This window comes from Cetorhinus maximus, chromosome 3 (genome assembly GCF_964194155.1).
Source record: "Cetorhinus maximus chromosome 3, sCetMax3.hap1.1, whole genome shotgun sequence".
Lineage (NCBI taxonomy): Eukaryota > Metazoa > Chordata > Chondrichthyes > Lamniformes > Cetorhinidae > Cetorhinus > Cetorhinus maximus.
Genome location: NC_135881.1, coordinates 110,785,933 through 110,812,610, shown reverse-complemented (window position 1 = coordinate 110,812,610; position 26,678 = coordinate 110,785,933). Strand labels below are relative to the sequence as shown.

The 26,678-nt window shown below is 44.0% G+C and overlaps 1 protein-coding gene across 2 annotated transcripts in view; it reads right to left on the bottom strand.

The window, feature by feature from the left end:
- Positions 1–10,382: 10,382 nt before the first annotated feature.
- The window catches only part of scin (scinderin), a 134,738-nt gene continuing 118,442 nt past the window's right edge, over positions 10,383–26,678 (bottom strand). For both annotated transcript variants that reach the window (XR_013576197.1, XM_078538829.1), the window contains exons 14-16: positions 20,519–20,596; positions 16,635–16,695; positions 10,383–10,793 (exon numbers count right to left, since the gene is read on the bottom strand). Coding sequence is in view for 1 of the 2 variants with exons in the window: in XM_078538829.1 (XP_078394955.1) it covers positions 10,621–10,793; positions 16,635–16,695; positions 20,519–20,596 (312 nt within the window). In the remaining variant the exon portion in view is untranslated. The remainder of the gene's footprint in view (positions 10,794–16,634; positions 16,696–20,518; positions 20,597–26,678) is intronic.

Sequence of the window (26,678 nt, the reverse complement as noted above, 5' to 3'; positions counted from 1 at the left end):
AAAAAAAATTAAGCATGCACTTTTGGATAAATGAAACAGGTTCTAATTTGTTACAATAAAAGGAATAGAATTGTTTATGATCAACTTGAATTGTCATATTATACTTAATATTTAGCAGACATAAATTTGACAAAGGTTTGGACTTCTGTTTAAACAAAAAGCTTCGCTAAATTATTCTATTAATTTACAGAGAAATATGTGAAAGACATTCCAAATTTTTGTGCATTTTTTTCTGCTTTTCAAAAATTCATTATGCATTGTTTAATAAATGCATAGGCCAGATTTCCATTAACTGTGACGTTTGCTTTTTCCCTAACTCTTCCTTGGCATTTGAATGAACAGTCTGATTAGTAATTTTCTGCTGTATAATGTAATCAGCAAAATTTGCCTCAAGGACAAGTAATCTCCTGAAAAAATCTGCTTCTTTCTGGATTATTCTGTACCTTGATACTTACATTAAAAAGTTCCAACATTACTGTAAATACCATATCTCTATCTATAATTTGGGAGACACAGCAAAAATTCATCCCTAGGAAGAAGAAGCATACTAAAGGGAGGACGAGGCAACCATGGCTGACAAGGGAAGTCAGGGATAGCATAAAAGCTAAAGAGAAAGCATACAATGCGGTGAAGAGCAGTGGGAAACCAGGGGATTGGGAAGCCTACAAAGACTAACAGAGGACAACTAAAAAAAAAATGAGGGAGAAGATTAAATATGAGGGTAAACTAGCCAGTAATATAAAAGAAGATTGCAAGACCTTTTTTAGATATATAAAGGGTAAGAGAGAGGCAAAAGTGGACATTGGGCCGCTGGAAAATGACGCTGGAGAAGTAGTAGTGGGGAACAAAGAAATGGCGGAGGAACTGAATAGGTACTTTGCGTCAGTCTTCACAGTGGAAGACACGAGTGACATCCCCAAAGTTCAAGAGAGTCGGGGGCAGAGGTGAATATGGTGGCCATTACCAAGGAGAAGGTGCTAGGAAAACTGAAAGGTCTGAAGGTGGATAAATCACCTGGACCAGATGGATTACACCCCAGAGTTCTGAAGGAGATAGCTGGAGAGATAGTGGAGGCGTTAGTGGCGATCTTTCAGGAATCATGGAGTCAGGGAGCGTCCCAGAGGACTGGAAAATCGCTAATGTAACCCCCCTGTCTAAGAAGGGAGTGAGGCAAAAGATGGGAAATTACAGGCCGATTAGCCTGACCTTGGTCGTTGATAAGATTTTAGAGTCCATTATTAAGGATAAGATTTCAGAATACTTGGAAGTGCATGGTAAAATCAGGCAAAATCAGCATAGTTTCATCAAGGGGAGGTCATGCCTGACAAATCTGTTAGAATTCTTTGAGGAGGTAACGAGTAGGTTAGACAAAGGAGAGCCAATGGATGTAATCTACTTGAACTTCCAGAAGGCCTTTGACAAGGTGCTGCACAGGAGGCTGCTCAGTAAGATAAGAGCCCATGGTGTTAGAGGCAAGGTACTAGCATGGATAGAAGATTGGCTGTCTGGCAGGAGGCAGAGAGTGGGGATAAGGGGGTCCTTCTCAGGATGGCGGCTGGTGACTAGTGGAGTTCTGCAGGGGTCAGTGTTGGGGCCACAACTTTTCACTTTATACATTAATGATCTAGATGAAGGGACTGAGGGCATCCTGGCTAAGTTTGCAGATGATACAAAGATAGGTGGAGGGACAGGTAGTATTGAGGAGGCGGGGAGGCTGCAGAAGGATTTGGACAGGCTAGGAGAATGGGCAAAGAAGTGACAGATGGAATACAACGTGGGCAAGTGTGAGGTCATGCACTTTGGTAGGAAGAATAGAGACATAGACTATTTTCTAAATGGGGAGAGAATTCAGAAGTCTGGAGTGCAAAGGGACTTGGGAGTCCTAGTCCAGGATTCTCTTAAGGTTAACTTGCAGGTTGAGTCGGTAGTTAGGAAGGCAAATGCAATGTTGGCATTTATTTCAAGAGGACTAGAATATAAAAGCAGGGATGTGCTGCTGAGGCTTTATAAGGCTCTGGTCAGACCACATTTAGAATATTGTGAGCAATGTTTGGCCCCGTATCTCAGGAAGGATGTGCTGGCCCTGGAGAGGGTCCATAGGAGGTTCACAAGAATGATCCCAGGAATGAAAGGCTTAATATATGAGGAACGTTTGAGGACTCTGGGTCTACACTCGATGGAGTTTAGAAGGATGAGGGGGGATCTGATTGAAACTTACAGAATCCTGAAAGGCCTGGATAGAGCGGATGTGGGGAAGTTGTTTCCATTAGTAGGAGAGACTAGGACCCGAGGGCACAGCCTCAGAGTAAAGGGAAGACCTTTTAGAACAGAGATGAGGAGAAACTTCTTTAGCCAGAGAGCGGTGAATCTATGGAATTCATTGCCACAGAAGGCGGTGGAGGCCAGGTCATTGAGTGTATTTAAAACCGAGATAGATAGGTTCTTGATTAGTAAGGGGATCAAAGGTTACGGGGAGAAGGCGGGAGAATGGGGTTGAGAAACTTATCAGCCATGATTGAATGGCGGAGCAGACTCGATGGGCCGAATGGCCTAATTTCTGCTCCTATGTCTTATGGTCTTATATATATGTGTACATACATGTGCCTCCATACATGTTGGGGCCTTGGTTAATGTGAGACCTTTCCTAACATTAATACATTATTTTTTGCACTTCTTCAGTATAAATATAAAAAGATTCTACCATACAATATTGCTGTAATTGCATAAATTCCTTTTAGAGGAAATACACACATAAAAATATATAATATAAAATAAAATAAAAATATAAAATGCTGGAAGTACTTAGCAGGTCAGGCAGCATCTGCGGAAATAAACAGAAAATTCAGGTCGATGGTCCTTCATCATAACTGAGGGAAGATAGAAATGTGATAGATGTTGAGCAAGTGAAAGGTAGGTGGTGGGAGGAATAACAAAAGGGAAGGTCTGTGATAGGTTGGCAAACAGGAGAGAATAAATGAGAAAAGGTTTCATGGCACAAAAGTCCAAGGCAGTGGTAAAGGGTAAAGTAAAAAGACAAAAGATATGTTTAAATGAGAAGTGAATGGCTGGATAGCAGCAGTCCGAATGCACACTAAAGGAAGAAATGAGAAAAAAAAACAGCAAAAATAACTGAAGCAACACAGCATGGAGGCAGATGTTAAAATTGTTGAACTCAATGTTGAGTCCAGAAGGCTGTAAAGTTCTGAGTTGAAAGTTCAGGTGCTGTTCCTCGAGCTTCCATTGAGCTCCTTGGAACACTGCATCCGGCCAAGGACAGAAAGCTTAGAGTGGGAAAAAGGTGGAGAATTGGAATGACAAGCAACAGGAAGCTCAGAGTCATACTTATGGATAGGAACACAGGTGCTCCGCTGCCTTCCCAGTGTAGAGTATAGTGGGTGATAATGAGGCATTCCCCACTGTCCTGGTTGTATGTCCAGGAAATATGCCCAGGAAATTTAAGCCTATAGCACCACCATTTGATAGGTGCACTTAATCAAATAAGACCAGTGGACAGATTTCAGGAGGGGCAATAAAGATTAATTGGAGGGAGAAATTTAAAGGCACAAAAGCAGCACACTCACTTAACCTTGAATTATCTTGCTAAAAGTTGTTTCTACAACATTCCAGCATATGCCCCAATGTGATTATGTATTATGCAGCATGTCATATTGGCAAGAGGGATTTCTTTAGCTGAAGTAGGCTTCAGTGAGATTTTTACTGTTCTCTCTTGATAACTGCAATATATTACAGGCCATTTCTTACAGGCAATTGTCGGTTGGGAATTTCCTCAGAACTGCTCCCCTTCCACCGCCATAATGTAATTGAAAATTCTGTGGATGCCCTGTTCATGTCTATAAACAGGGTTTTTGCTGCAGTTCTGATGAAGTTAAAATAGTGGACTGGGAGTTGCGCTGAGGACATTCCCACCTAGAGGCCAGAATTTTCGGGCTGACGTGTGGATGGCGTAGCCCGCACGTCAGCACGTAAAATGACGCACATTGACATCGCGTGAGCGTGCCGACATCAGTGCGCGCCATCGCGATATTTCAGTGGGCGGGCGCGATCAGTTCGCCCGCCATTAACTGAAGGGCTCGTTAAGCCCCTTAACTTGCCAATTGTGTACGATTTTGGGTGCGAACTTCGGGTCGGCACACGGGCCCAATGGGAAGGCGGGTAGGAGATTATTTAAGAAAACTTTTGCAATGTCGGGATATGTGGACTCAGGGGGGTTGTTCATGTTTTTCACGAAGTTACAATTGATGAACGTGTTTAAAACATACCTGTGTGATTGTTAGTAGTTCTCATCGATGTCCAAGAGGTTTTTGTGTAAAGTGAAAGCATTCTGCAGACAGCATTCTTTTTCGGCCTTGCAGCTTTCCGGAGGCCTCCATTTAGCCTGGGGCTATGGGTTCTGACTTCTCCAGTGGAGGCAGCTCCCCTGAGGAGGAATGGAGGAATAGAATCAGGAGGAGGCCAGAACTGGACAATCAGACTCCAAGGTGGGCACCTTTGGGTGTCCAGGCGCAGGCACAAGGGGCGCAGGGCCAAGAGGTTGTCCAAGGTGGAAGGGGCCGCAGACGACGCCACTATCCTGCTGCCAGGGAACACAGGCAGCGAAGCAGCAACCTCAATATGACTGAGGTGCAGTGCCAAAGGAAGCTCCGACTCTCAAGGGAGACAGTCAACTATATCTGTCAGATGATTGGCTCTGAGATCTCCCCTAACTGTGTGGGTGGACACCCCATGCCAGCTGCTCTGAAGCTCACAGTTGCCCTTCACTCCTATGCCTCTGGCTCCTTCCAGGGCTCAGTGGGTGATCTTTGCGGTGTCTCCCAATCAGCTGCCCACACTTGTGTCAAGCAGGTTACAGACGCTCTGTTCAGACGGGTATCCACCTTTATCCGCTTCCACTGCGACCACGCAAGTCAGGCACAGCGAGCCAGAGGCTTCACGACCATTGTTGGCTTCCCCCGCGTCCAGGGTGCTATAGACTGTACACATGTGGCCATCAAGGCGCCAGCAGGTGAGCCCGGTGCCTTTGTCAACAGGAAGGGCTTCCACTCCATGAATGTGCAGATAGTGTGTGATCACAGGATGCTGATTCTACAAATCTGTGCAAGCTACCCAGGCAGCTCCCACGACGTCTACATCCTCAAACACTCCCAGGTGCCGGGGCTCTTCAGTGCTCCGGCTCGGTTGGATGGATGGCTGCTGGGTGACAAGGGCTATCCCCTGAGAAGGTGGCTAATGACGCCTCTCCGACGTCCAAGAACAGAAGCTGAGCATCAGTACAATAGGAGCCACGGCACCACAAGGGCTGTGGTGGAGAGAGCCATCGGTCTTCTCAAGATGCACTTCCGTTGCCTAGACCGCTCAGGGGGCGCACTCCAGTACCCCCTAGATTGCGTCTCTCTGATCGTGGTAGTCTGCTGTGCCCTGCACAATCTTGCGCTGGAAAGGGGGGATGCAATTGACGATGAAGACCTTGATGCCCTGGATGAGGCTGCACATGATGAATCCAGCAGTGCCTCAGAGGACGAGGAAGCACAGGGCGATGATGAGGGGCACAATGACGACTCGCGTTTACACCAAGGAGGCAGGGACACCCGGGACAATTTAATCCAAAGAACCTTCAGCTAGCTCCACACACATGGATCAGCAGGAGCAGCATTGCCTGGAACTTCCACACGTGGCACTTAGGTGCTACATCTTCCACCTGATCAGCTGCAAATAAGGCCTTAGTACAGAAACATCAATCTCCACTCTAACACTCATGATAATTATGTGAAAAAGAAAAAAAGCACCACAATGAAAAGACCCTCAGCCATGGAAACAAAGGTGGACTTTATTCTGTCCACAATTAAAGCCCACATGGTTATTCGACAATGTTACAAAAAGGGATCCCTATTCTAAGGCCAACACAAAATCACCAGTGACATGCCCAGGGAGTGCCTAAGGTGCCTTATGTTTTCGTTTCCAGGTGCTACGTCTAGGTGCCGTCCCATCGCTCGGAGTGGCTTGTGAGACAGCCTGCTGACTCTGCTGTCCTATTGGCCTGGATCACCTTGGCGGGCATCCTCTGGCCCGTGGAGCCTGTGATGGTCCCGCCCAGGAGGGAGTGGCCAGCTCCTGAACTGGCACCTCCCCAGTTGTCGCAGCCTCAACGGAAGCAACGTTGACTGGCAGAGGGGCGGAGGAGCTGCTGCCCTCATCCGGAGTGCCCTGAGAGGAGCTCGCAGTGACGGCAGGCAGCTACTGCGCTGATGTCAGGTCCAAATCTACCTCCCTGCTCACTGCAGATGCATGGGCACCGAGTGCCGGCGCTTGGTGTCCACAACATCTCCCACAATGGAAAACACCACCTGTGGCCAGAATCTCTGTGAGGGCTTGCAGGTCAGAGCGTAACCCAACCATATTTTGATCCATTTGGTGGAAGCCCCTCTCTATGAGATTGGCCAATCTCTCATTGAAGGAATCCTGATGCTCTGCCCTGAGGGCGGATTCTTCACGTGCACTCTGCCTAGACTCCTCCGTCGCAGAGAGCAACTGAACCATTCCCTCATGCAACCCTGCCAGATGTAAGCGCACTTCCTGCCACCTTTCCTGCAGCTGCTGCAATGGGGACAACTCCAGAGGTACGTCATCAGTGCCGGACTCAGCATGTGCCTCGTCCCCTGCAGCCCTCCGGCTGCTGGAGCCATCGGCACTCTCTGCTCCTACCATCTCCTCCAGTGATCGTGATGTGCCCTCTCCACTGTGACCCGGGACACTAGCTGACGGTAAATCCCCCACTGAGGTGTGTGTCTGTGCTGGTGCCTGGCTGGCTGAAATGATGTGCCGCAAGTTGCACATGTTGCCCCTCAGGTGTGGAGGGGGGGCTGCGTTGAGGGCATGCGGGTCGCTCTGGTGGTGATGCTGAAATTAACAAGGACAGTGCATCTGTTAGCGTGCATTCACTTCAACCTTTCATCCCTTTCCCCCCCACCCTCATAAGTAGCTCACCCTTAAAGACCCTTAAAAGAAGAACATTGGTGAGGTCCAAATGAGTCAAGACGGGCCCCAAGCATTAAACGCACATGCAAACAGGCTGGTTAAATGGCCTCATGAATGGCACATGGCTTGTAAAGAACCAGAGGAGCGGGGAGAGTGCAGAGGTATCTGATATGGATACATAGTTGCCTGGATAGTTGTGTGGCTGAGGAAACATTTCAAACAGTTGTGTCATTTTCCGTTGAGCTCAGGAGATTGAGAGTTCATATTATTGCCCTTCATTCTGTAAGGAGGGGCATAGACCGGGTGGCCAGAAGGCGACATTTCCCCTTGGCGCAGGAATGAGTAATGTGGTGGCATTCATCTAAGTTGAGTGCCATGAGGTTCACAGCTGAGGTGCTGAGGACCTTCTGGACAAGTAATGTGGGGCGCACTGGCTGAAAGGGTGCTGGAGGTCCCAAACCCCCGAAAATGGAATAAGTCTTTGGGTGTGCAGCAGCAATCCAATGGCATGTGAGATCATGGTGATAGTGGTCACAAATGGGATAAGGTGACTTTGGAAGGTGGTGGAGAGGCTATTCCTCAATGGACAAGGGTTCCTCCTGTATGACCCAGACGTCAGAATACCTCAGTCAGTGAATGAGCATTGTTGCAGCATTGACGATTGCAGCAACCATCAGTGGTTTGGATGGTGGGCACAGAGAGTGGATGGGACTGTGGATCTCAAATACCTGCCCGCTGGACCCCAGCCTCGCTGCCCCCGGCTGCCCTGGCCTCTTGCCTCCTGCCCAGCTCCATGGCCTGTTCCTCGAATGGGGTGAGGCGCTGGAGGAGGGCGCGCCCACCACCAGTCCCCAGGCACTCCTGGGCATTGTGGTTACTTTTTGCCTGCAAAACACATAAGAGGATTTATTGGGGCAGGTTGCTCATGTACTCTGCACGCACATGCTGCACCCCAACCACAGTGGGCCATCTGAGGCCTCCAGCGGTTCCTGTCCACACTACTAGTGATGAGTCCCCAGAAGATAGTATGGCTAGACCCAAACACCTCCCCCAAAGGTCCCCGCGACACATTTAGCGTCCATCACTTTGAATAGCACACGGGTCCTAGCGTCCATGGAAAGGAGGATCAAATAGGTGCGGTGCGATGCCAGCAGATGGAACTTGCCCAAAAGACCTTGAGGCACCCCTTGGACCATATCATTACCATCAATATGACATGTGTTGGAGTTCTGAATACGTGTCTACCGGCCTCCCCTGCAGCTTGCCCCCAAACTACTCAAATGCCACAGAAACCAACATATGATGCGGGGAAAGCCCTTCTTCTCCTCAATCACTAAGGCTGATCTAAGCATTGTCAGTACCCATTTGCCCACCCAGCATGTGACAGATGCCCTATGTAGTAACTGCAGCCATACATGGTGGGGGGGAAGGGGTCAAAGACTAAGGCTGCCTTCTGGCTCAAATAGCCCAGACAAGTTACTCACCCGTCCTGAGCACAGCAAATCATTGAAGCGTTTTCGGCACTGTGTGACATCATCATGGGCACCTACAGCCTCGCCCACATCCTCCCACGCCTGGCTGGTAACATGGGGGGGCTCCTCCTCCCATCCTCAGGATACAGCACATCACGTCGCTGGCTCACCTCTTCCAGGAGAACAGCAAGGCATGTGTCCGAGAATATGGGTGCACAGTGTCCCCCCCAGCTGGCCTCTCCTGCAGCCTGCCCCCCTCCTCCTCCACCTCCTCCTCCTCTGCCCTCCTTGGAGCATTTCTTCCTTCCTGAGTGGCCATGGTGCATTGCTTCAAGCAGGCTGCCTGGTCACTCTTTATACAAGCTGCCGGCTCCCCATTAGAACCGGCAGTCTGAGGCCGCCCACCCCCGCGTCTATTTTCCCGTTCTCCACAGGAGTTGCAAAGCCACGGTGCGGGCTCTAATTGGCCCACCCGCGGAAAATGGCGGCGCGGCCCATTTTGCCAGCGGCAATCACCCGCCCGCCCGCCGCCGAGTCAGTCGGACTCACCCGACCGACGAACGTAAAATTCTGCCCAGAGTTTCTCCTCTGAGGACGGAGATCCATTTCATGTTGATGCCAAGGTGGATTCCCCTCTGCATAGCTTATTCATTACGCGGCACACCATAAAGCATACATTCAGGGCCTTCCTACTATGGCCACAGAGGCATTCTGACATGGTTCTCCTAACAGACCAAGGGAAAAAATATTCCAGACAGCAGGAAAATCCACCAGAAATCCAGGGCCCTGCCAATCTGTTGACATGTGTGTGCAATAGCATAAAATGGATGCTATTGAATCAACTGCTTATTGAGCACCTCTCCCATAATTGTACTATCCAATTTCTAGCCTGTTATTCCCCAGATTAAAAAAGAGATAGGTGTAAATGGTAACTACTAAGTGAATTAAACAAAGGCAATGGCAAAATACAAAAAAATGCAGCAACAATAATAGCAACAACAAAACTTTAACAGCAACATTAACTACATGAACTTTGTGCTTTAACCTTTTGCCTTCATGATAATATCCAGCAGGATTCCCTGACCAGGTCTGTGTGCTCTTTCGCGCATGCACGTGGCAGAGCGCACAGATCTCCCTAAGGCAAAGTGCTGCCTCAGGGAGATCGGCTCAAATGTGAAAACCAGTTTAAAGAATAGAAAATATTTTACTGACATGTCCCCTCAGGTGACAATGTCACATGAGTTGTGACATGTCCATAACTTTTATTTAAAAATATTCTGAAATTTTTAAATCCCTCACGAAACCTCATCCTGCCCATGAATTTTTCAGAAGGCCGCCTGGGCTCGTCGCCTGCCCATCAACCTTAAGGTTAGATGGGCAGGTGCATTAATGATTTCAATTATTTTTTAAATGGTCTTAATCGGCCATTGACAGTTCGGTGGGCACACAGCCGAGTCCAACTGAAAATCTAAATGATGCAGGGTGACGTCAGGACGCATGCCCGATGTCACCCCGCATCATTTTATGCGTTGGCAAGCAGGCCCCGCCCCTGCTCGCTGACCAGAAAAAGCTGCCCCTGAAAGATGTTTCTGGAATCTGGGATGACAGCATATGTGTAGAGATCCTGTATTTGCTGAGATATTTTAAAGTACTGTAAATAAACTTGTTGTAGATTTAGAACCAGTGTCATCTTTGTATTGCTGTGAGATAAATCCAATATGTATGATATGCAGCAAACTGGTGAATACATAGCAGATATAATTTTTAATTTTTATCACTCAATTTTTTTAATGAAGAATCTATTATGGTATATGTGACATTAAAAGTGAAGATTATTTGGGCTAATTTTGATCATCAACTCTGTGTTGGTAGTTTTGAGATTTAACTACTTGCAAATGGATTACAAACTTTTTACAATTTTACATATTATGTAATTGTTTCTGATCAACCACTTTATTATTTTAATGCAATCACAGAATGCAAACATTACAAAAATTTAAAGATTTCAAGTTAACAGTAGTACACCAAAAGCATTGGAAAGACAGCAGAAATACATTCACATTTGGAATCAAGCAGGCATTTTTTATTGGTTACATAATTTTTACGTAGGTTTGCAGTTGATTTTTTTTTAAAATTACAACAAGCTGGTTGCATTTTATGCCACTTTGAGTGAAGCCATTTCTTTCTTTATATTGCCTCCTGTCCATTTGTTTGAGTCCCAGGCAAGGAACCAACCTGTGAATGTTGGGGGCTCAAATCCCTGCTTCACTATGATGATTGGGGTCCCTTTGTCCCTTCCAGAAGGATCTGAATCAATATAATGCTTTGCTGATATGGAGAGAAAACAGATGAATGTTACAGATTGTGTGGAAAACTGTGTAAATGCTTCACTGAATGTGCATTTTTTTCCAAATAAAAGTGATGCATATCAATGCTTGAGAATGGAAGTGTCTGTCCACTTTTATCACCAGGGTAAATTTTCACAGGGGTTCTCTACCTCATTTGCCATAACTTCAATGGAAGAGTTGTGAAAACCTCAGGAAAATGGTGTAAACAAGTGCAAATCCTTAGAGTTAAGCTATACAGTGCTCTGACTGAAGTCATGCTTAGAGAATTGTGCACAGATCTAGGCACAGCAACATGAAGAGTCATAAAACAATGCTAGGGCTCCTCAATCTTCAAATAAAGACACCTTGGGGAAGGAACGAGCAGAGGCAGGAAAGGGCTTAAAGAGGTGTTTCATGGGACAGAGTATAAAAATCAATGCAATTCAATAGGAAAGCAAGGTGGTGATGCCAAGTTACTGTACCAACTAGTGACATAGAAATATGCTGTAATAAAAAGATGATTGGGTTGGTATTTTTGTAGAAAGAGATCTAAGGGACAAAAACATCATCAGAATCTTTTTGGTTATTATGTCAGAACTTTCATAATTGCTGAGGAATGTCCATATTGGTGAGTGGTAGTTTAACCCTTTTACTTTATGAACAGTGGACAAAAAAGGGCTTTGGCTGCTCAGTCTGGTGGCAGCTGATTTTTCCACCTTTTGACTTGATTTGTGTCAAACAAAACCTACACTCTAAATGGGATGCACTTACCAGAGATGCGGTGGGGATTATAGGAAGCTGGCATTCAAATATATGGAATAGACAGTATAACATACTCTGGTGTTAAGTTACATTATCCGACTCATAAGGAAATCAAGGTAATACCTGCAGGTGCATGATAGAGACATTTCTAACTTTTAAGTCCATGAGTTCTGATTGATAATTTTAGTTTATCTATTGGCCAGGCAGGCTCTTTTGTAACTGCTTTCTTTCCCTTCTTCCTGAAACTGCCTCAATTTAATTTAATGGGTCTCTTTAGAGTACACAAAAAATGAGTAATAGAATCTTGAAATATGTAACACTGGCAGCTGTGGCATGACAGCTAGTGGTCAATACTGCATTAAGTACCTCTTAATTATTGAGACTCAGACGCATTGCTTGTTTTGCTATGGACAGTGAAAATTAAACCTAATGGTATCTCATTTAATTTGCTGTTCTCGCCTATGGAGATAGCAGTATTTTGTAGGGAACTCCATAAAGTTTATTAATATTCTCCTGGGAGTGCCCTTGTCATCCTGCTTTTGAATTATGTTTTCCTCATTAGTCTCAAGAAAAAGGATAATTCCACATTTATTCGGGAGTTGTGAAACTATATTGACAGTTTTTAGGAGTTATATTTAAAATTTTAGAATATTATGCCTAACAAAATGTTAGGTGGTATTTGCAATGACATTCAAAATGGTCTGATCTGCATGAATGGGGAGAAAAATTGAGATCTTGTGATATCTTAAGTGAAGTGATAATATGAGATTCATAATGTGGCAGCAAACATTTTTTTTCAGTTTGATTTCAAGGCATTCAGCTGCTATAGACCAGGGATTCTTAAATGAGGGTACATGACTTCATGGGGAAATCTGCCAAAAGTCAACCTCTGCTTTTAGAAACAGATACACATGGACTAGATGTCTCCCCTCTAAAACTTGCTTCTAACATATGCTTATTTTTATCAATCAATTTTTTAGTCACAAACACTTCCTCTTCCTAAATTTATTCATTCAGCTCGCTGCTGATCATTTCCATATTTGTCATCTACATGTTCAGTGATCTTTGTTCACAAGTTACATTATTTTATTGTTGCTGACTTTTATTCTGTTTTAAGAATCTGAATGTTGTCTCAGAATTTACTTTCACAGGAAAAAAGACTCAGCACAGGGACCAAGCTGTACAAATGCCCATCTTTTACCAGTCAATCAATTTTAGTTCTTATTGCCCCAAAGCCCGGATCCTGTTACAAGTTTTTTCCCCAATCCAATCATTTGTTCTTTTCTTAGGCCAAACAATCTCTCTTTTTATTTTCCTTCTCTCATTGGGTTTTCTCTTTCCCTGCCGCCCAAGTAATTAACATGAGTAGCTTTCACTGAATTTATATTTGCATTGTCCAATAAACACAGTCAGCTACATATGAAATATATGCAAGGGGATAAAGACAGGGCATAACTGATGTGGTACAGGAGCTTCTGGCTTGATGAGGAATTTAAACAAATGGTTTTAAATTAGTTTGCTCTCATAGATGGCTATGTATGGGTTTGCAAGTTAGACATAAAATCTCAAAATAAAAAGTCAAAGTTGATGTACTGCGACAGTCTAATTCATTGAATTCATGCTTGGCAATACACACTGTTATATGGGATGCCTACTTTGAGAATATGTATTGTGTAATACATGTTGATACATAGCCAGTATACTAGTTTCTGCTGAATAATTATTGGTAAATGCACTATCCCAATGTGATACTAGCACAGTGGTGTCTTTGTTAGATCCCTGGGCTGTCGTCCGTTAGTCGTCCTGAATCAAATGGCAATTTGCGTGCCTCCAACATCAGTTGGAAGGGTAAAAAAGTAATCAAGAATTCCCACTCCTGATTACCATCCAGTGACCTTGCTGGAAAATGCATGTATGCAGACATTACAAGAAGCAGGATCACGTTGACAATGGTGCAACTGAATACAGTATTGCTTCTTCTGCTGCATTGACAGTGTGGATCCTATTTAAAACAACCTACTCGTGCAAAGCTGAATTTTCAGCAATGACACCAATGAATACAGAGAACAGAGTCAGGATGAGCCAGGATCATGATATGTCTGTGTGCTTGTACAAGATACCTCCACTTCTGGCCAGTTTTGTTTTTCAGACCAGTAACAAGTGTCACATTAAGTAAGTAAAACAAAAATAATAATGGACAAAAATGTCTAATTCTATAACTATTTTTATACAGAAAAAGTACTTCTGTTGCATGGGGTCTCTGATTGTTTTAAACATGGGAAGAGAGCCTCAGAAACAAAAAAACAGCCCCTGCTGTGAACAATCAACCAACGGGTTAAAAAAGTAGAAGAAAACTGACCCTTATAATTAACCATTACTAAAGTAATATTATTTTCAGTAGATGCTTGGAGATATCACTTGAAGAAACTCATTTGAAGAATAACTTTTGTGTCTCATTTGAAGAATAACTTCGTGAGCTTAAACCTGAATGGAATTTCATTTTTGATTTAGATGCTCACTTAAACCTTTGTTATCTATTTCTCAACAATGACAACAACTTGCATTTATACAGCACCTTTAATGTAGTAAAGTGATTCTAGGCACCTCACAGGAGTGTAAGCAAACTTGACACCGAATCACATAAGGTGATATTAGGGGAAATGACCAAAAGCTTCGTCAAAGAGGTATGTTTAAGAAGCATCTTAAAGGAAGAAAGAGTGGTAGAGAGGTGGAGAGGCTTAGGGAGGGAATTCCAGGGTTTAAGACCTGAAGGCTGTCATTGGTGAACTGATCAAAATTGGAGATGCTCATATTGTCAATATACAGGAGTGCAGATATCTTGGAAGATTGTACAGGTAGAGGAGATTACAGAGTTAAGGAGAGGTGAAACCATGGAGGATAAGTTTGAAAACAAGGATGAGATTTGTTACAATCTCTCTAGAAACTAATGACTTTTCAAAGAAATTTAAACTCCTAGTTATTAACTGAAAGAATGACGCCACAAGATTTCATGTTTTAAACTGTAACATAGACAAAATAAGTACTACTAACTCAATACTATGGGCTGGATTTTGTTGTGGGGGGAGAGGGTGGATAATGTATTGCCCACTGCAGAGCACCTCCAGAATTGTCCAGGAACCCGAAGCACAATTTCTGTAGTATGCCAATGGCTTGCTTATTGACTTTGACAGCCACTGATTAGTGTGGCCACCAGGTCCACTTTGCAGCAGGTCTTGTTCCAGTAGGCTGCAAATGTCTGCCACCACCTAACACAAGACCTTGAGTCTTCTGAGACACTGGTAATCCAACATGTTGAGGAAGCTTATTCTATGCTTGTAGACTCTGTGTGTCAGGTATGATCTCCTGCGAGCTGTACCTTTCTGCTGATCCCCTCTGTTCTGTGTAGCTATAGGTCTATGAACAGAGGGCTGTCGCTACTCCTATCACTGCTACTCCTGTTACTGCTGGTCATCTTGGTTCTCATCGGAAGTCCAAAGCAGCATAGCATAAGTGGCACCCAAGATGATATGATGGATCAGAGCTTCAAAGTGCAGGTCAGGCGTACAATCCTCCAAAATGTAGATGCCATCACCAAAGTTATAAAAGTTATCTCTTAGCACAAGTATTGTTAACAATGCTTTCACACAAGCAGGCAAGAAGGCAGCTGTGAGACGTCAGTAATTATTATCTAATTTCCTTGTCATGCCTTCAGCTCAATTGCTGCTGTGTTCTTGCCTCCCTTTTACTGGCTAGTTTCAGGAAACCGGGACACCCGTACACCCACATTAATTTGCAAAAGTCATGTTAAGATCACTGTAACTGCGTGATTAACACATTGAAATTGATAACCCACCTCTTCTAAGGGCTCTGTGCACATGCGCCTTAATGCACTGAAGTTAAATACGGAAGTTGGCAGGTCAGAGCTTGCATTTTTCTAGAACTTAACTGCCTCTCCCAACCCAAACCCACATTTTCACCGATGTTAAAGTTCTTCCCAGGATTTTTACAATTACATTTTTTACAGGCTCAGGTTTAAAAAATGGGTATTGGACAATAAATCTGTGAAGTTTCTACGGCTATTTTGATTGGTTTAGGAAGATGTTATTGTTGGTCCATAAGGTAAAGAGCTAAAGACCCTACATTGAGAGAGAACATACAGCTGTGCACAATGTGCCTTCTCATATCGTAATGTTACTTTGATAAAATGATAAAATAAAATGATAGGTCACACACAGGAAATAACATTGAAAGGGTGTAATCATAAATTTCAGATCTATGCCTACACAATATATCACATAAACTACAGTTGAAGGGAAACCAATTACTTTTTATCTGTTAATTTTTAAACATCAAATAGAGTAGTTTTAAGTGTGTCACAGGGCCAGAAAAAAATATAGTTGTTAATTTAAGATAACTTAAACAGCTGCAGAATCTATAGATGTTACAGTAGGAGAAATAGCAACAGCAAGCAGTACTATTCCATTGTGAAGGAATGCCTGCATCTCTATAGGAGCTGATTGGAACAGACAGTTTTCATTTGGGAAATGGTTCATTAATATTTCATGCAGTGGCACAACATGGTATTGTTGGATAAGTTCATTATATTAAAACTCAAAGGCAGTGCCAAGATTTCTGGCGTGTAGATTTCTACCAGTTTAGACTTACACCAAGGCTGGCTAGGAACAGTTGTAACATGGATGCTTGTGAACTTCCCATGGCTTCACTAGTAAACCAACATGAAAGTGAATAATCCCAGTTCAATCCTTGGTCTGTGCTGAATTGGCTGAGCTCAGTGGGGATAGGAGTAATGGCACTGCAATTGGCCTCATGATACTGCCCAGTTCATGTGAAACTGTATTCAAGCACAAGTCAAGAGCTTCAAGAGGGGCAGGGGCAGAAAATTGAAAGACAGGTTGGGAGAAGGGGGAAAGAAAATCGAGAGAATGACAATGTTTACATTCTCTGGGTCAAATTAACCCTTTTCCATTGATCACTTCTGTTGCAACTTCGATCTTCTTTAATCTTTTCACCCTTAGAAAATCATCCCTCTACATGATACATCAGGATAATTTGCACTTACCCGATTTTACTGATTCAGTTTTCTCCACTTCATTGGCATCACTGCCGATCCAGACAAAGACCTAAACATTAATGGACGATTGCTTTACAGATCTCAGATCACACTGCAAATATTTTATCCATTGCATTTATAATTTCAAAACAATTTAAACATTCACCTTGTATGCTGGCAGCTATATGTAAAAACACCTGCTGCAACATCTATATCTTTATAAGATGCCTCCAGGACAATTATAATAGGTGTGAATACACATGCATAAAATTTCACAGAAACTTATTACCCAGATGCCATTTAACATTAATTGTTCTCAAAGTATGTTGAAAATTGAATGACTGCATCACTGTGTGGGTTGAACACCATTTGAAAGACACACATTTTGAATTAGTGCCAATGTTGCAAAGGAAGACAACATGTGGAAAATATTGGATAACGCCCAAAGACAAGGATAGGGATCACAATGTGCGAGAAACCCACTCCCGTTCATTGTGATGCAGGCGGCACGGAAACTTTGCACTGTCTGATCATTTAATTGATAGTGGCATGCACAATATACTGTTGAGTGACCACATGCTCCAGCGTACCCCCACCTCAGCCCGCGCCCCCCACCACCCCCAACCCAGCAAATTCATGGAAGACAAAAAGCACTTAAAGGCAGACTGTATCTCTTAAAGGGAGGGTGCATTCTGGTTGCAGCAGGTGCTAGAAGTGGTTGGGGAAATAGTCTCTAAACTACAAGAAGAGTGAATATTATGCAACAAAACAGACAGAACACTTCAAGGTTCTCTGATGCAGCATTGGAGGTCCTGGTGCAGGAGGTGGACAGGAGGAGAGAGGTCCTCTACCCACAGGGGGCCTGGAGACCATCCAGACAGACACTGAGAAGGTAATGGGAGCAGACAGCCAGAATTGTGAAGTGCAAGGCGTCCTTGCCAGTGGTCAATGCCAGCAGTTAACCCTGAGGGTCTCAATGCAAGAAACTTACAAAAATAACCAAGGTTTGTAAATGTGTTTTCAAATGCCATATCCCACCAAATGCACCACTATCCTAAATCACTGCCCAATCATTACACCCGCATCGCTGGCACACACTGCCAGTTATTCAACTGTGACAGCCATATCACCCAAATACTTTGCACCAAACTCATTGACACACTTCCCTCTCTCTTACACGCCAAGGTGATGCAGCAACTAACTGGTGGGGGAAAGACGTGGATCTATGTTGGCACTCCAATAGCAGAGATGGTGCTAGCCATCATTGGCGTGGCCATGATTGAGGCTGTGGCCAGTAGCGGGGTTGAAATCAGACAATGACAATCTTGTCTTACCTAATCCACATTTTCACATCCCACTTCCCCCTCATCTTACAATCTCTTCTGATTTACAAACTGGAAATGGTGTCAGCTGCACCTCCTGCTTTCTCCCTCCCCTCCCCTTAACCTTACCTTGTGCTTTTTCCTCTCAGATATCTAAAAACTGCCACCTAGCCAGGCAATGGGGGAATATAATGCCCAAAAGGAACAAGAGACTGATTCTGAAGAAATGCAATCACTCGATCTCACACTTGCAGTCACCAGCTCAGATGTTGGCATTGCGCGTGGAGGGTAGCACAGAAGCAGGATCTTTTGAAGCTCAAGAGTTTATTTTATTTTTCTTTTGCTCCATATTAACATTTTCCTTTTCTCATTCCTTCATAATATACTGCACTGTCAAATAGCTTGGCGGAGGGACAGACTAGAACCTAAAAGTCAATGGGCTGAATTTTCACCCTGTCAGGGGGGTTGTGCGGGGGGTGGGCGGGGGCGGGTGCCAACTCGATCAGTGCCCCTGATTGGGGACGCGCCGCCATTTTACGTGGGCAAGCCAATTAAGGCCCGCTCAGCGTGACGCTTGCCCAGAAGCGCTGAGCGCTCCCTGTGCGGGCAGGGGAGAATTCCCTGAGTTGTACCCTGCACTCTTTCGCACATGCGTGCGAAAGAGCGCAGAGATCTCCCTGAGGCATGGAGGTGCCTCAGGGAGATCGGTTTGACATGTGTAAACTTAAATAAAGGGAAATAAAAACTTTTAAAACATGTCCCCTCATGTGACACTTGACTTTTAAAACACTTCCTGCCCATGGATGATGTTTCATGAAAAATGCGAAGGCTGCCTGGGCTCTTCGCCTGCCAGCCAGCCTTAAAGTTGGACGGGCAGCTCAGCTAATTGAATTAATTACTATTTAAATGGCCTTAACAGGCTTTTGACAGTTCGGCGGGCGCACAGCCCACTGAAAATCTAAATGACATACGGTGATGTCGGGACGCCCGCCTGACATCACCGCCCGCCATTTAACGCGTCGGAGAGCGGGCAGCCGCCCCCGCTCGTCGACCGGAGAATTCTGCCCAACGGGTTCATATCCGGACACATTTCACTTAGTTTTTCATATTTCTGAGGTGCATGGGATGGATATCACATCTTAGGATGTGGGAAGAAAGCAGGAGCAATATTTGTCCGTGCCACTTTTGCCTGTTTGCAAATAAACAGGGATGTCAGCACCACCTCATGATACCATCTAGTGGACACAGCATATGTGTATCTCTTTCTTGCCTCATTACACACAAAGTGAGATGAGGCAATGTGCTCTGAGGCTTCATGGAATGACCCTCCTAATAAGTTTTTCCTTTTTTGGGGAAGACCTGGCTACTGCTTGGCATTCCTCCCAATAACTTAGGAACTCGCTGGATGAGGAATTACAGACGTAACGGCATATTTTCCGATTTCAAAACGCAATTCAATGTGCATAACACTACACTCTCACATCACCTTTAATAATATCCTTTTAGGTGGTATAAAATGTAGGGCTCTGTGTTAGGGTTGAGCTAACTCAGGTTAATTCAGATTTTTAATTTAGTTTAACCTGAACTGGTTCAAGCCCATGAAAATCATAAACAGGGTCAAAAGAAATGAATTTGAGCAGCTATAGTCAACTACAAATTGGTCAGCAAATAGTGCTGTCAATGAGTGTCAAAATAACAATGGCTTTTTTGTTGAAACCCAAATAAGGGTAACTAAAGCCTGATTACAAATATATCTGAGAAAACCTTGGCCTGAATTTTGCGCTTGTCGGGCGCGCGCGATCGGCAGGCCTGGGAGCGGATGGGAAACCACCCCCCAACCGTGATCGGTCCCTGACCACAGTTTCACGCCCAATTAACAGCCAGCCAGCATGAAACATGCCCTGAGAAAAGCTCAGCTCTGCTGGTAGGGGCAGGAAGAGGGCTTGCTCAACATCACCGTGGGTGCTGGTGAGCGATTCCACTGAGCTGCCTGAAGACAGACGGATGCCTCAGGGAGCTGTAGACCTCCAAATAATAATAGAAAGCACAAAATGCTGCAAAAAATGTCCACGCAACACAATCAAGCACCTGAAAGCAGACCTCATAAAAAAAGTCCCCAGATATTTCTTTTTATTTTGATTCCCAATGGAGATTTCATCCCACCCTTGGATGAGGTTTCATCAAAAATGTAAAGCCCGCATGGCCGATTGGCCTGTCCGCCAACCGTAAAGTTGGATGGGCCACAAAAAAATCACTTACAACTGGGCCGTTAATGAGCTTAATTGCCCGCTTAATTGTTGTCGGGCACTCTTCTGACTTTTGCACGCACCCGCCGATCGAAATATCACGTGAGTGCGTGATGACTTCGGGGCGCTAGCCCAACGTCATCTCACACCATTTTATGCCCGTTCGGGTCGGGCGCGCACCCACCCGCTGGATGCAAAATTCTGCCCCGTAAGTTGTGATGGTGGTGAGGTGGGGTAGGAAGAAGATGAATTTTACGTACAATTGTGTCACATTTATCACATATACCAATTACATGTATGGATTTTAAAGACTTTCTTGACAGACCTGATCCCAAACATCCAATAACATGACATCATCTTCAGCTAACTCATCTTGTGTATACTCCCCGGGAACTTCCTCAATCTAAAAGGAAAAATATATTAGCATTATCACATTCCATAGTAATACATCACATAAGCTAACTTTGGTTAACATTATTGGTGAATATATTCTGAAAAATCCCAATGATTCAAGCATTATAAGCCAAAACAGTTGTATTATAAACTGGATTTATTGAGTATTAAGCACTGTGCTTATTGATGAGTTGTTTGTGTGATTTGTTACAGAAGCTAAGTCAATTCTAGTCAACTTACAGATAATAGCTAAGTTGTTGTTTATGGTTACAGCGCCTGAGGTGGATGCGATATTTGTGCATGTGTGATAAGCAGATGATTCCCAGAAGATATCAAACAGAAGCAGAACATACACTTCCAGAGATCACAGCCGTATTATAGTCAGTGCAGCTGAGAACATTCATAAACATTCATGTGGAAGTGTTCCAATTTAAATTAAAGTAAAAAGTCAAATATCTGGGCCCAAATCTTCATGTCTCCATCCGTGTTGGAATAGAGCTGTGAGTATTTAGATGGCTGCCAGGACCCAATTCTTGCTCCCTTTCGCATTGTATGGTATTTTAATTGCTCTGGGATAAGGGTGTGGATAGTGATCCTGCACTCAGCAATCCTGCCCTTGCCTGGGGTGTGGGTGGCCATTTCAGATGCCCATTTTCATGGAATTGGGCCCATTTTGGTAAGAGATGTGGTTTAAGGCACCTCCAAGGAGTCATGAACTGTGGGGAACCAATAGAAAAAACTGTCACCTACTCCTGGAATTCTTTCATTGACAGGCTTTGAAATACAAAAAAAAGTGTAATTTCAGTTTCAATAGTTGGATGTTGTATTGTAGGTTACATGTGTTTCCACTCCAGTAATTGATTTTAGGGCTCTGTCCTGCAAAGGTAAATTGTCCATTACATTGGCCACTATTGTTGTCATGCATTACAGTACTTATCCGAATTGAGAAAGTGCCACAGTTTAAAACTGTAGACAAACATGCCGAGAAACTTCCCTGCCATGTTTTGGATTGAGAATTAAATGTCCAATGACTTTTAGCTTTGAACAAAATGGCCCTGGTGTTGAATGTTAAACAAATCTAAGCACTTGCTATACTTCATCAATTGACAGGCAATCTGCTTTGAGCTGGAAATGAAACAATAGCCCCAGCTTAAAATAAATACCATCTGGTGTTTCCATTTCAATGGACCTCATTGCTGACATTTTCCAGAATTTGTTTTGATAGCTCAGGCTATTATGAATGTTTGGCTGAGTTCCAAAAGTCCCAGGGCCATTTGTCTCAAAAAGAGGACCGTGTTCACATTTTGATTGACAGACATAAGATATTATTAAAGGATAATCTGTCTTTGTGTTCTAAGTGAATAAGTGTTCATTTTTATAACAGACTGATCTCTTCAGGGATTTGCATTTTTTATGAAGGGTGGTGTTATGGGGGAATTTTTTTTTCAGTATGAAGTGTCTTTAAATATGAAAGCCTTATTAGATTGTTAGAAGTTTTTTTTTAAATATCCTTTTCAAAGATATCCTGAGGTCTGCCCATAGTGGTTACTGGGTGAATGGCAATGGAGGATGCATGTGGGACATAGCGGGGGCATTGAGGTGGTATGGGCGTATCAGGGGCATGGAGAGGACATGTAGGGTGGGTGGGGGTTGAGGGGTGAGAGTTCGAGGCCTGACGTTCATCATTTAAACTGCGTCAGTGTCCCAGCAAATGGAGGTAGGCACTCCAGCATGCCGGCCTCTGGAGGAGGCAGGCTTGTCTCCATTCTACTCCTCACCTCAAAAAGAAAATATGGTGGGCAGGGGCTCCTTTAAAGGAGATGGGCTGTCGGGTTGGGAAGTCTCCTGACTCGATCTTCCTGCCTCCTCTAAGAAAATCTGGCCCCTGAACCTTTTACTTCCTTTTCCCCTCTCTGAAGTCTATTAATTTTTATTTACGTACTATTCCAAAGGCAACAGCAGCCTTTCTATACCTCACTTAATTCATCACACCTCAAGCAGGAGCTGTAACACTGAGTGAGGAGTCCTATTCTCACTTACATGTACTTTCTGCCAGTTGGCTGATTTATTTTGCTGTTCCTCTAGCCTGAGGATACCAAAGTCAATTGTAGCATTCGAGCTGAATAAATTAACTCAGCAGGGACTAAACTGGAATCCAATACCATTCCTGGTACATTTATTCCAGAGGCATTGAGGACAGGCCTCGAGATATACATAGCTTTCCCACTAACATTACAGAAGGAAGCAACAATGTGAGGAAATGCCACCAGGCACAAAGCTGTATGGCAAAATCTTTAAAAATGTTTATTTTTTGAAGAAACTAAGTAGTGCATTTAGTTAGCACTTTGTCTTTTTGCCTCTGAGATGGTGGTAGGGTCCTCTTTATTTCTGCATTAGTCATTGCCACATTTGATTAGGAGTGCTTGATGCTCCAACTAGATGCCAAAAGGTGGGAAACTGTCCTATTTCCTGCACTGATGCTATTAAAATGTGACTGGCACAAAAAGTGCTGCAGAATATTGGAACAGAAAGGTACACTTGTTCAGCATTGCTTTGTAAAGACTGCTTCAAGTGAACATTGCAATTGAGGATCAGTGCGTACGTGCAGAAATAACTGCAGTTCCTTTGATAATTCAGTGAATAAATTTACTGTATGGTACAATATAGAGCCTTACAGGTTAGACAGCTCCCAAGTTGAATCCTAACCTATAATGAGGTAGCCAGTCTAAGCTTGTGGTACATGCGCTACAGTCAGATTCACAGGGCAGGATTTCACCAGCCTGCACGAGCTGGGAACCAGGGAGGCCGTGCCTTGCCATTGAGGGAGTTACCGATGATGGGGCTTGTTTCAGATAAGCTTCCCACCACTATGAGACACGAGGCAAAGTTAAACTTGCAAATAGCCCATTAATGGCCATCTTTCCAGGCAATTGGCATTTTGTCATCAGCGCAGATCGACCCCTTGCTGGTTGGGGACGTTACCAGCAGCAGCCCAGGGGGCAGTGAAGGTAGTCGCCACAGCCCCAGTGAGCACCTCAGAGGGATTTTCCGTCCTTCAATATAACTTTAAAGTTTTTTTTAAATGTTTCTTCAGCCTACCTGGTGTAAGCTGCAGGGCCCCTGTCTTCCTCATCATTGGCCACCATTTGGCCGGGCCGAGGCTGCCTGGCCCTCTGATTGGACTGGCAGCTCTAGGGGGCAGGTAGCTGTTCAGCACAACACAACAACTCAGGCAGCAGCTTATTCAGGAACTGCTGCCCACAAAAGCAAGGGGGTATCCCCGACAGCCGGCCCTGTGTGTTATCAGCACGCATTTTCGGCCGCTGTCAGGACTCCAATCTGTCTGAGAAAATTCTGCCCACTGTCCTTGAGCAAGGCAGAGGAAGAATCGGCTAACTTGCTAGTACTGATTGCCATCCAGTTGGACATGTTTGAACTGCATAGAAGTGAACACCTGGCACAACTGTGCAAAATAATGTAACCCCAACCACAGACTCACATGTGAAGAATGACCAGCTGAGTGAAGTACAGCATGGCCAGTGTCACATGTAGAAAATTATTCCAGCACCTATCGGCACATTTATGAAGAAGGAAATAGTTTAGTCAAGAAAATTAAAAGGGAAACTGAAGGAAACATTTGTAATTTAAAAAGATAGCAATATCACAGCATGGGTTAAAATAATAATAAAATATATTTCAGAATTATTTGCACAAAATATTTACTCATTGACACCCTGCTGTTCCAAGTACAAAATAAATTGGAATCTCAGGATTGTTTTACATTAAAATATATATCCACAAATTACTTTTATAAGATACAGTAATATCTAAAACTTACTTCCTTTCACTTAAAGCTAAATAGAGTAGATTTAATTTTACACATGAAATATCCAAGACCCCCTCTCACTGGACTATGATTCAGTGCAAGAGGGCAGCAGTTACCCACCGTTACAAAGTGCCAATATTCCAGGAATGATCATTCATGGGCTGCATCTATTACTCTGTGACTTCGAGCATGTTGCATAGATAAAGGCCTTAATGAACTATTCTGAAAGAAGGGCAATGCACTCTCATCAGGCAGAGCTGTTCTCTATCACTAATCCTATTCTATATTTTCTCATCAAAAATGTGTTGATAGCAATGTGATGGATGGTCTTGGACTGTATGTCATATAGATGGTGCTCCTTTTCAGATGATTTTGCATTGTTGGTAACCCCATTTGGGAATCTAGTGTTCTCCATCATAATCTGATTAATGGCCTAATCACTGGAAAATGGTGATGGATTCCCAAGCGTGGTAATGCTTTGCTCAGTAGGGAATCTCAAAGGTATTGATTGGAAGCTATGGGGGCATCTGTTCCAATTGTTCTATCATATCAGTACCTGAGTATTCTGGTTTATCATGGACACAGTGTCCAGCCAAGACTGAAAATTATATTCACTAGGACTCAAAGGTACTGATATGAATGGTCCTTTTTACTTTTCTCACCTTTCTTCAGTGACAGCAAAATACAAATGCAGGTTAAGTTTGTGACATACTGTAAATATGTCCACATGGCTTGCCTTTAATGCTGAGAACTCCTTGGCATGGAATGGGATCCTTCCTTCTGCTCATGTATGAGATCCAAGATCAAACTCTGAGCTGGGTTTGCAGCAAAGAGGGATGCTATATGTTGGGTTTTTATTCCAGCTCACTTCTGCTTTCCACATCTCAGACCACCCTTATAGAAGAGCTCAAGTTCCTCTGTGGTCCTAGGTGTGCCTTTAATTATCCAATATCTAGGTGATTTATTGTGAGGTCTAGTGAGTGAACAGAGAACTCCTGTTTCTGTATTTCAGCATTCCAAGATCTGGCACTAAAAATGTTTTGATGCAGGTTTGAGCTCCTTTTAATCACACAAAGGATCGACTCTCAATCGCAGAAGTGTACCCTTATATTAATTTTCCATTGGTTTACAGCCATCTTTGCAACTCTTTTATGTGTGACTGACAATTTATTGTCAGGCTAAGCACAGTTCAATGTGTGGATACAAAAACCAAAGTACTGTGGATGCTGGAAATCTGAAATCAAAGCAGAAAATGCTGGAATATCTTCCACACTTCCGCTGTCACCCTTTCCTCTCCCACCAGAAACACTACAGGTTTCCTTATCCCGAACTTCCAACCCAGTCTCCACGTTCAGCGATCGTCCTCTGCCATTTCCAACAATTCTAGCATGACGCAACCACCGAACATATCTTCTCCTCCCCTCTGAGCATTCCATAGGGATCATTCCCTCTTCTCCCTAACATCCTCAACCACCCCTACCGCTTCCGATGACACCTTTCCATGCAAGCACAGAAGACGCAACAGCTGCCCTTTTACCTCCTCCTCTCCCACCATTCAGGACCCCAAACATCCATCCAGGTAAAACACTGATTTACTTTTACTTCTTTCAATTTAATGTGCTGTATACATTGCTCATGACGCAGTCTGCTCTGCAATGGGGATACTAAACTTAGATTGGGTTATCCTGAGCTACCAGTCGCCAGTCATACTAATTCTCCAATCCACTCCCATTCTGACCTTTGTAAGAAATGGTAACATTACCAGCTGCAAATCAACAGGTATGGAATTATGAACCCCTAGAAAAAGGTTGTTTCTCTCCCCCACCACCGCCCCCTACCCCAGCCCACTCTCTCTGTTTGGAAAAAAAACAGTTCTTAGTAGTCAGGGACTGAGATAAACAAAAATAATAACCAAGGAGAATGGTGCTCTCAGGGTCGCACGTCGAAGTCTCCTGATACAGGCCTCCATGTAAACATTCCTGAGTTGATATGATGTACCCCTCTTATCGAGACGAGTGTCTGGCAGGAGTTAACAAATGGCACCCAGCATGAGATAAGCTGAAAGATGACTGTGAGCCAAAGTTAGGGATAAGGGGAAGTTTTACCTTGGGTACCTGACCTTGGTAATGGTCAGATGGGATCGAACAAGTGATTGACATGGGGTAAGCCACCAGCCCCTAGTAATAAAGTATATAAACGGGTGCTCAGGAGGGCAATATGCAGACTTCTTTAGAGGGAGGAAAATTGGAGAAGGGTTTCCTAAAAC